Source organism: Mauremys reevesii, linkage group 3 (assembly GCF_016161935.1).
Source record: "Mauremys reevesii isolate NIE-2019 linkage group 3, ASM1616193v1, whole genome shotgun sequence".
Taxonomy (NCBI): domain Eukaryota; kingdom Metazoa; phylum Chordata; order Testudines; family Geoemydidae; genus Mauremys; species Mauremys reevesii.
The window spans coordinates 104,295,253-104,313,707 of NC_052625.1; the positions used below are offsets into that span (position 1 = coordinate 104,295,253).

General features: G+C 40.6%; 1 protein-coding gene across 7 annotated transcripts in view; it reads right to left on the minus strand.

Annotated features, from left to right (window-relative positions):
* ADGRG6 (adhesion G protein-coupled receptor G6) overlaps window positions 1–17,645 on the minus strand; it is a 159,549-nt gene extending 141,904 nt beyond the window's left edge. For 5 of the 7 annotated variants that reach the window (XM_039531359.1, XM_039531353.1, XM_039531358.1 and 2 more), the window contains exons 1-2: window positions 15,763–15,870; window positions 11,192–11,292 (exon numbers count right to left, since the gene is read on the minus strand). In XM_039531359.1, coding sequence (XP_039387293.1) covers window positions 11,192–11,292; window positions 15,763–15,788 — 127 coding nt within the window. In that variant the 5' untranslated portion in view covers window positions 15,789–15,870. Of the gene's footprint in view, window positions 1–11,191; window positions 11,293–15,762; window positions 15,871–16,682; window positions 16,731–17,447 lie in introns of those variants that run through there. The other 2 variants (XM_039531355.1, XM_039531356.1) reach the window with 2 other exon arrangements.
* Between the last annotated feature and the right edge of the window lie 810 nt (window positions 17,646–18,455).

Genomic DNA, 18,455 nt, shown 5'->3' on the forward strand with positions numbered 1-18,455 from the left:
TCAAAAACACAGAAACAGTCAAATCAATCATTTGAGATAATTGCTCAATGCCTAGGGAAAACATGAATACACACTTTATTCCACTTTATTTAGACTTCATTCCATAAAATCATATCCATAGTCTTTGGGGCATTGTAGTGATTGCAGCATTAAGCTGATGTGATTACAGTATGGTTCCTGGGTATCAGCTTCTTTCACATATCTAGTATGAAATATGCTAATATGCTGGAGAATTGGAAAAAGTAGACACAGAAGAAAAATTATTAAAAGATTTTAAAATCAGATGCAGTTACTAATAGTTTCCTGTAAATCCCAGGCAGGCAATGAGAAACACACACTGCGGCTATGTCTACACTGTCACTTAGGATGGTATACCTTATGTTGCTTTGGGGTGTGAATAAGTCATCTCCCCTGAGTGACATAAGTTACACCAATCTCAGTGCCAATGTGGACAGCACTATGTCAGTGGGAGAGTTTCTCCCACTGACATAGTTGCCATTGCTCGTTGGGGGTGGATTAATTAAGTTGACAGGAAAGCTCCCTAGAGTAGCCATAACCTCACTTCTCCATCCCACCTCCTCCACCTAAAAACCACACATTCAGGACTGTGTCTCTTACCACAAATGCCTCTGTGATAACTTCAGCCATGAAGTCTTTTTCTCCACCTCATAACTGAGTTCTGATAAAAGATGACCTCAGCTTTATAGAATGGGTTTGTCACTGCACCATTAATTAGGAGAACAGTGAGCAGTCAGAGCATGTATCTGAACAAAACAAACTCTGTTTAAGATGGGGAATTGCAGTATCCTGACACTCATCTTGAACTGTATTCATAATGGAAAAAAGCTGGAACTTGGAAAAAACTATGATCATATTGCACCCTTTAAATAATCAGGCCAGTTGTATTAAGCTCTTTCCACATTTCTGTTTTTCTTGCTAGATAAGGGCCCAATCGTGCACATATTTACCACTGGGTGTAGCACTCACTTCCATGAGTTGGCCCTCTGAAGACAATGGGATTACACCTGAATGCCCAGAATAAGTACTTTCAGAACTGAAACCTAAATTTTGATGGGACTGAAAAAAATCATGCAAAATGATACACAAACATATGAAGTAAATTTTTAACTGTACAGAATATGCTCATTAGTAAACAAAATAAATGTATAGTACCCATGAAATAGTAAACATTTAAAATGTTAACTATAAAATATAATTCCAATAGCTTCAGAATATTAAACAAACAACTGAGTTACAACTGTGAGGGGTTCTATTGCCTCAAATGCCTTTCTTTTTAAAAGAAAAAAATTATGCCCTACAGTTTCAAGTGCCATGCAGTCAACAATCCAACTCAAAACTGGGAAGCTACTGGAGCTATATAGAACTTACAAAACAGGAAGCTTACGGAATAGAAAATGATGACAGGAAGACCATACAGGGGGAAACCTTGAGAATAATTAGCAACAAGTAAAAGAAAATTGTTTCCTAATAACAAAGCAATTATGAATGTACTGCTCAAACTGCGAAGGTCCAAATATGAAAGACAGTGGGACAAAATCCAAAATGAAAGACAGGGAAAAATACTACAAGAAAGGGCAAATTCTGTCCGATTAACTCCTTTGCTACAAATGATCTTGTCTATTACTAAAGTTGTCACAAATTCATAATTGGTATTATTATTATTTTTTTTTTGAGAGAGAGAGAGAGAGAGAGAGTAGTTTGATTAGTTGGAGGCTCAATTTCTGTCCTTAAGTTTTATCAGACACTGACTACAAATTGTGGTGCATAGTTTGTGCCAACAGCAGGTGCAAGTATACTCTTCAGAATGTGCCTTATGATATAAAAGAGCAAAGACACAGTGGAGACTCCCACTCTGTAATGGCATGATGCAGGGTGTGGCTCAGCAAGGGACACCAGCCTTGACTGAGGTCTGTGAAGAGTCTCGCTTGCTTAGCAGTACTTGAGTTGTAACACACTTCTAGTAGTAGTACCATAAGTACTGGAACACCGTTCTGTCTCCACACAAAAAAAAAAGTGTTGGAAAGGTATTTTGTAGAGTTCCAGTATGACTTGAACCCTATTGCTTAAATATTATTGTGGACATGATCTGATTTTGACCTACTATCATTATACATTTTACTGGGTTGTCATTGATAGATACCATTTTTTGTTCCCTTAGGAGACTTGGATTCTCATGGCAAGAACCTACAAAGTCCGAATGCTTAAGGTGGGGGGTAGCCACTAGCCACTTCCCCCTGCTCCCTCCCCATTGATGCTTCTTTTGTAGCTGATCTTGGGGCAATGGGGTGGTTCACAAGTAGTAGTGATGGGAGGTTGGGGCTATTGTTCACCATGTCATGTTAAAGGCATATCATTTTCCCTTGAAATTTATTTTTGTGCTGCATTTCTAGTTAACCGTGTGGAAAAATTTTACATCCCATGCTTAGCCAACTTTATTTTTTCTTTCAGATGTGAGGAATGGAGGAAATACTGATGGCGCAGCAGTCAGAGGACTAGCAAGTGTGACTTTTTATTTATGCAGGTGTATTTATACAAAATCTTAAAATCTGAATGAGTAATATGATGTATTTTCTATCTTTTCAGCAGTGACTAAAATTCTTTCACTCTGCTTGTTTCAATTTTTTGTAAAATAAAAGCCTTTTATTTTTAGCAAAGTCCATGTAGTTCGTATAAAGGCAAATCTGTGCTCTCTCAGCTATCTCAATGTGGTAGCTGATCAAATGCTGACATTATAAATCCAGCATTTACCCACAGTTACCAGACAGTGATCTATGAGGCCCTGAGCCAGTGAACATGCACATGTGTATCTTTAATCACCTCAGCAATCCCATTATGTAACCAGATTCAACATCCTGTGGAACTACTCATGTGAATAATGTAAGGCATGTGAGTAAGTGCCTGCAAGATTGAGGCCTGGCATTTATTGACAAATATTGACTCTTTAGTGGTACCAAAGTTAATAAAACAGTGGCAGGCACATGAAATCAGCTATTTTAATTATCCATCCATTACTCATTTTATTTTAAGATATTTGTATGAATACGAATTTGGCAAACTTGCTAGATTTATGTACGTATCAGTTCTTACTTGAGGGATTGTCCTATTCTCAACTAAAATTTCTGCTTTATGATCCAATATTTCTGATGTCAATAATTCATAGTAGAGGAAAGTAGAATTCTAAAAGATTGATGAATAAAAGATACTGAAATGAAAGCCATTCATCCTGCTAAGGGAACAGATGAAGACTATAGCAACTTGAGAACCTTTTTACAACATAACATTTATGAGAGGCAATGTGGCCTATTGGACTGGACTGTGAGTCAGGAGACTTGAGCTCTATTCTTGGCTCTGCTACTCAGAGCAAACACAATATCATATGTAATTTACAGTTTCCACAAACTGTATTTGATGGGATAAGCAGATGATCTTTATTCAAGGTACACTCTTCAACAGGTGCTTTAAAATTATTACTACCCTTCCTGACTGATGCTTTCATCCTTTGGTTTATTTATATAAAGTCTATTTTTGTAACTACTGTGGAACAAAAAAAATTAGCAGAAAGCATAGACCAGGTGTTGACAATTCCTCTTCAGCTCAGAATTTTCAGTGGTGTTTGGCTGCATTCTACTTTCTGGCTACAGTTCCACATCGGGGGGGAAGGGGAACCCAGCAAGCTTTTTAGGTAATATTTTCATGTTTAATAGAATAAGTTCAAAACACTTCAAGGGAGATAACAATCAGTTCAATCAAAAATGTATTGTTAAAAATAAAATAAATGAAGATAACAAGAGGCTGCTTCCTGAACTAATCATCTCAGCTGACACTTATTTTCACATTAATTAGCTGGTCAAGGCAGGGGTGTATAAAAGAGGCAACTCAGATTTCAACAAAAGATGTAAATCCATAAATGGTCTCAATGCATACCCCATTAGAGCATAAATCTGGACATTAAACAAATACAGCATAAAGTGCTTATTTTGATATTGCTTTGGACTACATTAAAATGTGAAGGGAGATTAACATGGAAAGGGTATAAATAAAAGTGTTACAGGACTACTAGAGAGAATCTCGGTATTATGATACTTAACCTCTCAACATCCATGTACACATGCACATCTATTATATTGGGTAGATGCTGTGTGTAAGTGGAGTGACGTTTCTGACTCAAACACACGAGTACTTAGAAAGTTAGGAAACCTAAAGAAGTTTCAGTTAAAAGGTATCTTTCGAGAGAGAGTTGAGAAATTAGATATCCTTCCTCTAGCCAGCGGGAAAGCAGATACCTTTTAACTGAAACTTCTTTAGGTTTCCCAACTTTCTAAGTACTCATTGTGTGTATGAGTCAGAAATGTCACTTCCACTTACACACAGCGTCTACACACTTATCCCCACCCCAGTGACGCCAGGAGAGAATTTTTGCAAAGTGTTAGTAATTAAGTTATCAAATCATTCCCTGCCTCTCAGCTGTATATGTAGAATTACACTGACTGTTTTGGATAGTATCTTGGCACTTCAATCCTTACTGCACACATGGTAGGAGGGAGAAAGATAAGCAACTCTGCTTTTAGTTATTTCAGCACTCACTTGGAGATAAGATCTTTGGCCCTTGTTTAGGGTAGGCTGATTCAGAACAGTTGCAAATACACTCTTCCTGAGTTGTGTAGGCAAGAAAGGCACATTAAAGATAAAGCTGAATCAATTTTAACAGTAGATGCACAGTACTAGCTTTCCCTGCTAATCCACACTAACCTTATTTTAGCATGCTTTCTGCCTTGTTGCCTCTCCTCCAAACTTGCTCTCACCAGGCTTCTGTTCATGGGGGGAGGGAAGGAGACATTCAGCTCCAGACCTGCTTCACACCCTTACATAAGTGGGCACCGTAATCCCACCTTTAGCTGCAATCACCACCTTCCACAAACACCCCAGACTTGGCTCCTGTATTCCTTACATGGGGATAGGGTAACATCCCAAACTAGTACCTGGCTCTTTTACATGTGGATAACCCCTCCAATCCCCTGACCTGACTCCCAGTTTGTGTATATCCAGACCCCTCACTGATTTCTATTCAAGTTATGGGGAAGCGAAGACCTTCCGGACATCCTCTCTTCTCTAGCCCTTTCCCTTAAAGAATACAAACAAACCAAAGGGAAATCATGCCTCACGAATCTACTAGAATTCTTTGAGTGCAGAGAACTCAATGTGCAGTGGCAGTCACAAACATGTGGACCAAGGGGATCCAGTGGATATAGTGTACTTAGATTTTCAGAAAGCCTTTGACACTGTCCCTCACCAAAGGCTCTTATGCAAAGTAAGCTGCCACGGAATAAGAGAAAGGGTGCTCTCATGGATTGGTAACTGGTTAAAAGATAGGAAACAAAGGATAGGTATAAATAGTCAGTTTTCAGAATGGAGAAGTAAATAGTGGTGTCCCCCAGGGGTCTGTTCTGGGATCAGACCTATTCAACATAATCAAAAATGATCTGGAAAAAGGGGTAAACAGTGAGGTAGCAAAATTTGCAGATGATACAAAATTACTAAAGATAGTTAAGACCCAGGCAGACTGCAAAGAGCTACAAAAGGATCTCTCAAAACTGGGTGACTGGGCAACAAAATGGCAGATGAAATTCAATGTTGATAAATGCAAAGTAATGCACATTGGAAAACATAATCCCAACTATACATATAAAATGATGGGGTCTAATTAGCTGTTACCACTTAAGAAAGAGATCTTGGAGTCATTGTGGATAGTTCTCTGAAAACATCCACTCAATGTGCAGTGGCAGTCAAAAAAGCAGATAGAATGATGGGAATAATTAAGAAAGGGATAGATAATGGGACAGAAAATATCATGTTGCCTCTATATAAATCCGGGGTACACCCACATGTTGAATACTGTGTGCAAATGTGGTCACCCCATCTCAAAAAAGATATATTGGAATTGGAAAAGGTTCAGAAAAGGGCAACAAAAATTATTAGGGCTATGGAACGGCTTCCGTATGGGGAGAGATTAATAAAACTGGGACTTTTCAGTTTGGAAAAGAGATGGCTAAGGGGAGATATGATTGAGGTCTATAAAATCATGACCGGTGTAGAGAAAGTAGATAAGGAAGTGTTGTTTACTATTTCTGATAACACAAGAACTAGGGGTCACCAAATGAAATTAATAGGCAGCAGGTTTAAAACAAATAAAATGAAGTATTTCTTCACAAAATACACAGTCAATCTGTGGAACTCCTTGCCAGAGGATGTTGTGAAGGCCAAGACCATAACGTTCAAAAAGAACTAGATAAATTCATGGAAGATAGGTCCATCAATGGCTCTTAGCCAGGATGGGCAGGAATGGTGTCTCTAGCCTCAGTTTGCCATAAGCTGGGACTGGGTGACAGGGGATGGATCACTTGATGATTACCTGTTCTGTTAATTTCCTCTGGGGGCAGCTGGCATTGGCCACCGTTGGAAGACAGGATACTGGGCTAGATGGTCTGACCCGGTAGGGCCATTCTTATGTTCTTATGTTCAAATAATAACTATTTTTAAATAGCCACTGGAAAGACTAACATGGTTCCCTACACTCCAATGAATACCACTACCTGTGATATCACATGTCACACAGTTACTCTTCTCCCTACATCTAGTTCTATGGACCTAACTGAAAACCCACTGAAGTCAACTGAAAGTCTAAAGTCAAAAGATGGCTACTGACATCTTCAGATCAGGTTCTGCCACAGGTTGGGTGATATCAGCTGCAACAGAGTGGTTCCATAATAGCACTAGAAGGGGATATAATATGGAACTAACGTAAACTATAGTTTCCTTCTATGTATGTTTATTTTTAAAATATCTTTTCCACATCCTGAATACATTAAAATTGATTAAGCTGTAGTTAAGAGTGTAGATTTATAGCATTTACTTAAAGGGATAAAAATTCTTAAGAGAATGTTGCAAGTCCCTCAAAAGGCACAGACATTAGAAAAGCTGGAAATTCAATGAAGAGATTATACTTTTAAAAAAAGAAATTGGAAAGCAAATATGGAGCTTGAAACATACATTTAAGGTCACCTAAACAACCTTGTTTCTGATCCTGTATTACAATCCATAGAGCAACCAAAATCAGGAAACAATCCTATTCTAAAGACCAGACATCTTCTTATGCATCCACAACTACAACAACTGAGAAGTGATCTAACAGAACTGTTGTTGAAAGGTTAATTATATATTTTGAGGCAATTAAACCCCAATGTTTTTACTTCTCTAGATCAAACTATTTCTGCCTTATTTAAGATGATATGAGGTTACTGTAAAAAGACAGACTTTTACATCTCTTCACTAAAAATGTCCTTATTTAAGCCAACCATTCAGTACAATATCCCAAATGCATGTAGGGTTTCCATGGCAAAAACATTGTCATATTGTGAGATATAATGTATCTGGATCTCCCAATTTTCTAAATGCTGAATCAAAATTCAGATCGATTTTATGCCAACGTTCAGGGGACCAACTTACATATTGTTGACATATTGTACAAAAACAAAGCCAGGGAATCCAGAGACTCTCAGCTACATAAATGGGATGGATTTACGTCATCCTTATTAAAAACTCTATTATCATCATCATCATCATCACCACAACACCCAGCTCTTTCATAGTGTTTTTTATCAGTAGATCTCAAAGCACTTTATAAGGGAGCTAATGATCATTAGTCTCATTTTTGCAGATGTGGAAAGTAAGGCACAGAGTGGGGATGTGACTTCCCCACAGCCAACCAGCAGTCTAGTGGCAGAGCCAGGAATATAAACCAGGTCTTCTGAGTCCCCAGCCAGTGCCCTATAACTAGGCCACACTCCTCATAACATCACTCTCTTATGTCCAAGATGCAACAGGTGCATAGGGTAGAACAGAACAGAGTTCAGGCTATTGGGGATGACATTCCATGTGCATTATTACACTTTAAAAGACGTGGAAAGTGCACTTCCTAAACTTTGAATGAGGTGGTTTTTGTTTTGGTTTGTTTTTTATACTGATTTTTAAGAGCACAGTATGTTAACCAATGGTCCAGTTGCTCAAATTACAGAAGAAATTTTGAGCTATTTGTATATCTCCAGCTGGCAGCCTTACACTGGGAAAAGATACACTATTTCTCACCCTGCTGGTCAATACAGATCCTCAGCGGATGTAAATTGCCATAGCTCCATTAAAAGTCAATGATCTATGACAATTTACAGCAGCTGAGGATTTGTCCCATGATCTTCTAGGACCTGATCCAAAGCACATTGTATATCAAGATTGCAAGTTTTTGCAAAAGGCCCACTTTAATTCAAACAGGAATTAATTCAGGAAAATCCTCATGGCCTATGTTAGACTGAAGGTCAGACTACATGATCAGAGGTCCCTTCTGGCCTTAAAATCTATGAATCCTTGGGAGTGTTTCCACTGACTTCAATGTGCTTTTGAGCAGGTCTATATTAGGGTAATTCACTGAGCTATTGCACCTGTCTTTCAGTATGTTTGCATTTAACTAGCCAATTCATAAAAAAGGAACTATTCACCTTAAATAGCTGCTGACACATCACAGAAAACTCTGAACAAACATTCTATTTAGAGACAATCCTGCTACTATTATAGGTTTTCTGCTACTATTATAGGTTTATTCCTCCCTTGAGTTTTCTTCCTGAAAACAGGCCTGATCCTGCATCCTTACGCAAGCAAAGCTCTCACTGTAAAATTATTACTTTTGCATTTGTGCCCCGACAAAGGCATGACTGACTTTTTTTGCCTTGACTACCAGCCCTATAGTTAATCCATGAGAAAGGCATCTGATTATCATCATCCTTCCACATATCTAACCTCCGCTAGTCAAAGTGCAAAAAAAATCAATAGCTTTCTGAGATCACGGATCACTAGTGAAGCTGCCTGAATGTCAGATTTTATGGTATTTATTCTATTGCATTAACTTCAGTATTATTTAAGTTAACATTAACATTCTGGATACCACGTGTGTCCAAAGCCAAACTGACATACATCTTTAGTAAAAAGGAAAAAACATGGCAAAGAATCTGTAATGCATTAAAAGGGCTGCTGTCATCTGCTTAGTACACCTCAAATAGCAAAACTTCTATTAAAAAGTACAAAGAAATGGAGGGGAAGGTTAGTATATGGCATCTCTAGTTATAGCCTAACAAAGAAGAAACACACACCCGTGAGTTGCAAGGACAGCATTAACAATGAAAACCCAAAGGTCTGCAGACAGGTCCACTGAAATCACATCACAGGAGATATAAATGTCTCATTTTCATTTCAATAGAGTGTTAACAAATTTTGCTTGCGACCTGCTTCATTGCTGAACAGCAAACATATCTGTCTATTGAAATTGTTTATTCCTAGCTATCCTATCTAAAGTGTCTGATGATTGATGTTCCATTAATTGAAAAATAATGTACAACAGAAAACTCCTGCCTATACACATTCATATTTGAATAGCAATAAAGGGATTAACACATAAAAAACACAAGTTTTCTCTTTAGCCAAAAGTCACAGGAGAAACAAAACAAAACAGAAACATAAAAATTGACAAGTATCAAATCAGTGAATTCAAAACAAAATGCCCGATTAACAAGTATGCAGTATTGGTCCCAGGATATGAGAGAGACAAGGTGGGTGAGGTAATATCTTTTATTGGGCCAATTTCTGATGGTAACCTCAAGAAGAGCTCTGTGTAAGCTCGAAAGCTTGTCTCTCTCACCAACAGAAGTTGGTCCCATAAACAATATTATCTCACCCACCTTGTCTCTGATTATCAAGTGCATTTTGGCTTCTTTGTACCACTCCACTGGCATTAAGCAACCTTAAAGTTGGTGTAGCCAGCCAGCTGCTGGCATATATGCCCCTGCAAATGAGGGATCCTGCAATGGTACAGAGCCGTTGTACTGTAGTGGCTCTGGATCCTTCCAGTGACCAGCTTAGGGAGACTGGCTGAGGCATCCTTGTGCCCCAGCATTCCACAATTGCCAGACACAGGGCCCACTAAACAGTTGATGAAAATTAGATCAGTCCCCCAGTTGGTTTATTTTACACTAAGGACCAGACTGGCAGCTGGAGAGATCAAGATCAAGGGGATTCAAATAGGAGCTTTGCACACCCCAGCTGTGCTGAGCCTCCTCAGCTACAGCAGACAGTCTGGCCCCAAATGTAGACTTGTGTCTATAATATTTTATCTAGGTTTAAAAAGTACATCACTTAAACTGTTGTGCAGTTGGAACTATGAATATGCAGCTTGGACAGTTTAACAAATACATAACCTCTGATGAAATTTCAAAGCTCTTTACTTGTTTGTTTAAAAAAACAACAGAACATCGCTATATATTTCACCCTGTTTTTCAGATTTAGTATGGTCTTTCCATTGGGAAGTTAATAACTGGAAAATTTCCTATTTGATATGGAATTAGCATGCCACAATCTGCTACAAGGTTTTCTTATGCTCAAGAACTGTGCAGTAAACTGCTGAAACTCCTAAAATACTTTCTGCATTTGGTAAATCAAATCTATAGGTCTTCAGTTTACAGACAATAATTTCAAGATATTACAAAATTCTGCACTCACCAATTTCTACAGACTGACAAAGGCTGAGATTTTAATTAAATGTCCTGTCCAGTATATGATTGTTCTATGTTCATATGGATTTTTGAAGCAATTTTAGATTAATCATCATCATACTTCATTTACAGTTTTTAAGGTCAACTTATTTGTGATGTGAAGAGTCACTACATTACGCACACACATGCCCACATACCCAAATTTGGAAAAATATTTAAGTATCACACCTTATTCTGTCAATAGAGGAAATGAATGAGAAAATCAGAAGAGATGCAAGAACTTACAAAGAAAAATCAGAAGAAAGGGTCAAGCAAATAACTCAAAGTCAAGGTTCACAATTAGCTGAAGAAAAAGAAATGGCAGTGATGGATGAGTGAAATACTATTTCAAAAACAGCTAAATTGAACGTTGGCAATAGCATAAAACATAAATCAAACTATCAAATTACAACGTAATCAAAATATTAAATTGTGAATGTAACAGAAATACATAATACAGCCATACATAAGACTAGCTCTTATTCATCAAAATTGGGCCCATGATTTTTTTATTGGAAAGAGATGATAGTTTGCTCACTTACCCAAATCCTGCGCACATATCATGTAAATAGTCAATAAATACAGAAAGTGCTGCAGCTTCCGTTTCCAGTGATAGCACCACATATCATTCACAGGTGACATCCTGTGAAGCAAGAAAGCAACAGTTTAGGAAACCTTTAAACAAGCCAAAACTTGATTTTTTCAGTAATAATTAAGATATTGCTATTATTACACCAGCAGTTTAAAAATATGGAGTTCCTTAGAATCTTGCTTTAAAAGAGTGTTGTCTCTGGTCTTTTTATGGCAGGTAAAAGACAAGGTGTTCATATGTCTGATAACAGACAGGCAAACCAGAAGATGGACTGTGGTTGGGTCTGTGGGCCATGCATGGTGGGTGAGTGGTTGTTTATGACAGTTTGTAACCCATATTCAAAACATGTAGGGTGGATGACGTAAAGGGGATATGGTCTGTATGTTGAGACTGGGCAGGAATATGGGTAGAATTAAGGTTCTTTTTGGAATTTGCAATGCACTGACATGTATTATAGACAATATGAAGAGTGCATTTGAATATTTACCCTTTCTTCCCATAACTGTTCTTTCCTACACTTTTCAGTCTTAAGGTTTTTATAGCTGTAACATTCCTTAGTTTACATATTGTACAGTAAATAGGAACCTTAACTTAAAGAGGTAGTATTTTCTGACTGTCAGTGTCCAGAGGCCCAATCCTATTCTCACTGAAATAAATTAGATTTTTGATATTTAAAACAATAAATACAAAAATAGTTTGGCCAATTCTATTTGCATTCCTTTGCCTTTAAAGCATATATGACAATTTTTAGGCCAAATCAAAATGGTCCTAGCTAAAATTATGGTGTGTGGAAGCTGGACAAGCAAGAAATAAGGCTTATAATGGAACTTAGTCCCAACCTTTACTATGGATCCAAACTTAATTGTAACCTATTGTATTGCTTTCTCTTTTTATGCAAAAACTCAGCAACAAGCAACAGCAAAGAAGAAATAGTGAAACACAGCTCACATATTATATTGACCAACACCATTCCCATCCTATTTTGTACTGACAGCCTATAACTGGCCTTTTTCCAGTAAGAAATTGTTGGGTTATATTGAGGGGACAGAATGAGGAAGGAAACAGGATGGACTGGCAAGAACACCGAACTAACAGTAACGAAAAAACATCATCACACACAAATGTCTGTCAGGGTAGTGAAATATTAAATAAATTGACCCAAAAGACATTTGGATGAACTTTAATGCCATTTGTCAGGCTGTGAATGTGAGGGAGGTTAGTGAGAAAAAAAAACACCAGGCAGTTAAACCACATATCATAAAAACCTGATTTTTTTAAACATATGGAAATCTTTTCTCTTTCCCCACTCCATATATATTGCTTTAAAACGGATAGTGGAAACCAGGGGTAAATTTAAAATCTTGTCCACTAATGGCTCTTCTAGCTTTTGAAAGAAAAAAATGTAAACACCAACAAGCCTAGATGAGTAAGCATCCTAAAATAATCAACTGATGAAACAACTAATGTTGCAAGTTTAAAAGTAATAGTTCTTCAAATCAGTCCCCTGAACCATATATGCTACAGACCTAGGTAAATAACATTTCATGAGATCAACTGTTGCGAATGGATTGTAGGAAAACCTAACTGCTGTTCTCTAATATAAGTATCTGACTACAAAAAGGTCCAATTCTTTATTGAAAGTTTTGTTAAATTATTAACTTGAAGCTGATTTATTTTTCTGAGATATGGTAAAATTAAACTTTAAAAGTTTTAAAGACAAGCACAGAACATTCAGGGCTCTGAAATACAAGAATCTCTTTGATGAAGCCAGATACAGCAGAATAAGCATATTACTAGACAATAGAAATACTGTCCTCCAACTCAGTGGTCCATAAATTCTTGTTAGCATCTCAGACAACAGAATGCCAAGACTTGGGAGCTGTACAGTATGCAAAAAATAATTTTCATACATATACAGATACCCTAAATATTCCCCTAGAAAGTTGCTGTTGATGAGAATCTACCCTGTTGAGACAACAAAACAAATTATATACAGTGATGCAATTAAAATCTCAACATTTGCCAATTGGGGTGGTGACTGTAACAGGAAATCTTCTATTTCAAATGCAGGAAGATACTGCTGTTTCTACAAGAACGAAGTGTTGCATATTTAATGTCAGCCACTGACAGAGTAAAGTTTTAGCATGATGCACAGGACTTTCACTAATACCAGTAGAATTCACAGAGCCATCAGACTGAATTTCTGAGCAGAGGTAGCATTACCAGTCTGTCAAACAATCAGAACAATTCTGCTGGACTTGAAAGAAACCTGGTTTTGTCTCCATCTTCAAAGTACTGTATACACATTAACACTTTGTGAGCTACATATCTACATATTATAGATGGAAAAGTTGAGAAACAGACATTGTAACTTGCTCAAGACCATCCAGCAAAAGGAGTACAACTCAAGAGTTTCTAGTGCCTAGTTCTGTGCTAAATCCACTGGACTACATTGTCTCTGGTGACTACCTACTTCTAAAAAGTCTTGTGTTGTTCTGATTCTCTCAAAACTGACCAAACTAAACTGATCCTATAAGACTTAAATAATAACAACAACAACAACTTTGGGGTGGTGGGGTTTGAACTGTTGTAGTGCTTAGAAGCCAGAACCCTATTGTGCTAGTCATGGACGGTACATGAACTCCCCCTCCCCCATTTCAGGAAGCTAGCTCCTGCCCCTTCCCTTTCCTCCACCCCACCTCAGGTGTAGCGATATGGGCTATTGCTCAAGGCATCAAGGGTCATCAAATGCCATAGCATTATGCGACTCAGTGTTGAACAACCAAAGGTACAGTGTCCTTTTGAATGGGCAGATCATCAAAGCACACACCCTCAATGATTGTCTACCTCAGGGATCTATGCTGGCTCCCTTACTGTTCAAAATCTGCATTAATGACTTACCTGACACAATTTTGCACAAGTTCATTTACGCTAACAATATTGTGCTTGTGGTACCAGGCAAATAATCACCACCATCAGCAATACCCTCTGATTTGTCCTTATGATAATGGCCAGCAGCTGCCACTTGGCCACAAGCCTAGCTCTGAAGGCAGAGATGCCACCAGAAGCAGTGCAGAAGTAAGGATGTCATGGTATGGTATTGCCAGGGACGGCTTTAGGACATGCGGGGCCTGATTTGAAAGAGCTGCCGCCGAAATGCCACTGAAGACAGCAGCAGTGATTGAGCTGCCGCTGAAGATAGCGGCAGCAATTTGGCGGCAGCTCAATTGGTTGCCGCTGTTTCCGGCGGCACTTCGGCGGAGGCTCCTTCCTCGGCAGCAGTTGTCTTCTGGGGCCTTACCTTGAAGGGCCCCTCTTCCGGACACTGCGGGGCCCAATTCATGGGAATCGGCCTAAAGCCGGCCCTGGGTATTGCCACCCTTACTTCTGCATTGCTGCTGCTGGTGAGGCACTGCCTTCAGAGCTGGGCACCCAGCCAACAGCCACTGCTATTCAGCTTCCCAGCTCTGAAGGCTGTGCAGAAATAAGGGTGGCAATACTGCAACCCCTCTAAAATAACCGTGCGACTCCTCTGCAACTCCCTTTTGGGTCAGGACCCCCAATTTAAGAAATGCTTGTTTTCCCCACGAAATCTGCATAGTATTGGGTAAAAACACATAAAAGACCAGATTTCATGGGGGGAGACCAGATTTCACAGTCCACGATGCATTTTTCATGGCTGTGAATTTGGTAGGGCCCTATTCGTAACTAATGGAGAGACAAGAATATTAGGATAGTAGTGAAATAAAACCCTCCAAAGGATTAAGTAAATACTGTAAACTATAACAAGAATGACAAGTCTGTTACAGAGGAGTAAAACTGCAGATTATTTCTGCCTCTAACAACCAGATCACTACAACTGTGAACATGGCTCAAGGTGATGTCTTTCTCTCTCTCTCTTTAAAATTTAGGCAAACTTCACAACAGTGAGTCTGATTCAATCTTCACCTAGTACCTGCATGTGACCTCAGAGAAATCCATGTAGCTAAAGCAGCTCAATATACTGTAGTTGGTAACTATCATTAATCCCATTATAGTTGGATGTAATCTCACTATAGTTTTTAAAAACATGTATAAAAAGATAACTCTCAGTTATCCCTCTGCAGATGTAAATGCTCTGCAGAATAATAAATGCAGTCTACAATGGCTAACAAAAGCATTACCAAATTTTTCAGTGAAAAGACAATTTTAGATACTGCTGTGACATAACCAGTTGAGCACTCCAGCTACCAACTTCATGCAACCCATAGCTACTGTACTTCTATTTCCTATGGTGCAGGAGACAATGGGTGTATTCACAATTCATTCTGGAAGAGCAAAATCGTAATGCAATTTATCTAAACCATAAATGGGGTGGTAATTTGACATGGTTCAAGACCAATTTAGTGCTTGCCTTGCTAAATCTAACTACCAAAAATCCCACATTGTATATACAATATCCAGCTAAAGCAACATCGGCATATTTTTGGAAGCACACAACTTTGGAGTAAAATACATACTACTCCTAAATAATCCAATCACCTTTGGCTCATGCACCAATACTCCATCTACAGAACATGCTGGACATATCTGCATACACCATGGACCTTGTTCAAAACCTGGGCAGAGTTCTCCAGAGTGGGATGTGAATTCTGCCCTAGGCAGATTGACTGGATTTTCTTTGATCTTTGACATGGGTGAAACTATTAAGAAAAAAATGCTGCTGACAGTTTGAAATTTAAAAAGAGATACCATCAATTTCAAAACATGTCATTTAAGTTATGAAACAAAAGTCTTTTATGATGTAATCACTATGGAGTTATAATGCAACGAGTGAGAGACTACTTAGCGTTTTAGTTCCTGCAAACTAACAAGAGTACATTTCAATTCTACCTAATTTTTAATTGTAAATTGCTAACTTCAGACAATGCCATTTAAAACTTTCGTTTTGTAGAGTGCTGCTTACTCTCCCCATATACAACCGTTCTCAGAGCCAGTCAAACATCTGACTTGAAAATACCTTCATCTTCCTTCAGTAAGGCATATACAGTTTAATTTAAAACGTGTCATTTGTACGTGTCCGATATTTTCTTGGTCCTTGGATTTCCCTCCAAAATGAATTTTCTAGAGTTGCAAGTTACCAACATGCCTCACATTACTAACGCGGTAGCACTGTATTAGTGCAACGTTTGTTCTTTAGGCATAAATTCTTCTTACTTTACCTTATGCTGTAAAAGAAATCTACCCTTTGCGCCTGTATCATTGCTTTCATTCAGTCCCAATCATAGCCTCTGTATCACCAGGTGTGAATGTGCTGGAGAAGCACTGATTCCAACAGCTCCTTTGTATATGTCAGCAAAGGAAAAGAGTCTACCTGGGAATCTGCCCAAGATTCAATACAATTACAGAGGGGAAGGCTAACCCCTGGACCGGATAGATTATCAAAGATAGCGCCTACGAACCCTTGTGAAGGTGCCCTTTCTCTCCCTCCAAAAGGCTGCAGGAATCTAACAATCTCTCTCCAGCAGGAGACTGTGGGGAACAGCGAGGAGTGGAACTTAAATTTTTATTCCGCCTGACCCCTCCTTCTCCCTTCTGTTCCTTCCTATTTTTGGCACAGTACCTTGCTGGCTAGAAAGAGTACCCCTCGCCGATCTGTTTCTTAGATCTGAACTCCACTTTGAAAGAGTTGAACTTTTGGCTCCAGATAACGCGTGTGTGTGTGTGTGTGTGTGTGTACACACACACACACACACACACACACACACACACACACACACACACACACACACACACACACACAGGATGGGATGGGTTTTGCAATATTCCCCTGGAAGCATCGAAAGTAAAGAGTAACTTCTGCTTTCAAACTGACTGTAAATAATTATATATATATATATATATATATCGGTCTTCTCTAGATCTTACAGAACATTCCCTTGGCAAATCCAGATATTGGCCAAGCAGGATCCGTTGGCAAGTGTGCACAGACAGACAACACGGTTTACCCATTCTTCTAGCCCTACCTTTTCGCACAGAATAAACATGAGATTCATCACTGGCTAAAGGGGGAAAGAAATGCGGTCTGTCTGGCCTGAATCTCTTTGACCAAGGACAAACCGGTCTGCTGCCCCAGCAGCTGGAGAGAGTCCGTCCTTACCAAACTGTTCCGAAGGTTAAAAACACTCCTCGCCCCAGTGTGGAAAGCGCAGGGAGACGAAACTTACATGTTGACATTACTGGGCTGCTGTCCTCTGGCGGGTGCCAACCACCATCCCCTGGTACTGCTGCCGCCGTCTCTGGCTCCCACTCGCTCGCACTTCCCGGGAAGTTCAGCAGCCGCTGCCCACCTGAGACACGCACAGAGCCCCGCGCGGGCTGGCGAAGCGGGGAGCGGCCCCTGCTCAGCCCGGGTCCCTCCCGCTCGCCGCGGCGGCCGGGCTTTGCCTCTCGCAGCCGGCGGGAGAAAGCGAGGGCTGAACTGGCCAAGCAGCTGCCGCTGCTCTGGGCGGGTGCTGAGCTGGGGGGAGGCTGGGGGTGGCTAGTGGGAGGGTGGGTCCCTGCGCTGCCCACCCCTCCCCTTCGCTGGGGTCCGGCTGGCCGGCCCCGGGCAGCTGTGGTGCCTCCCGGCTTCCAGCGGGCCGGGATTACTCAGGTGGCTGCGCCGCTGCTGCCGCTGGCTGCGACTCGGGACAGTGCGGCCGGCGGGCCGTCCCCTGCCCGCGGGCGCTCCCCTCGGAGGCCGGGCTGGAGGCGCAGCGCCACCCGGCAGCAGTGACCTGAGCCCCAAAACAGCAGCGGGAGAGAGAGCACGGGCCGCTAGGGGCACCCCCTGCAGCTGCCCAGAGCGCACACTGTCGGGGACGCCCCGCCCCGGAGACACCCCACCGCCACACGCTGCCCCAGGGACACTCTCCCGCCACACGCTGCCCTAGGGGTGACCCCTCCCGCCACACGCTGCCCCAGGGACACCCCCTGCCACCCTGTATTGTATGTCTCCCTCCCGCCACACGCTGCCCCAGGGACACCCCCCTTCCCGCCACACGCTGCCCCAGGGACACCCCCCTTCCCGCCACACGCTGCCCCAGGGACACCTCCCCTCCTGCCACACCCTGCCACCCTGTATTGTATGCCTCCCTCCCGCCACACGCTGCCCCAGGGACACCCCCCCACCGGCCACACCCTGCCACCCTGTATTGTATGCCTCCCTCCCGCCCCACGCTGAACCACGGACA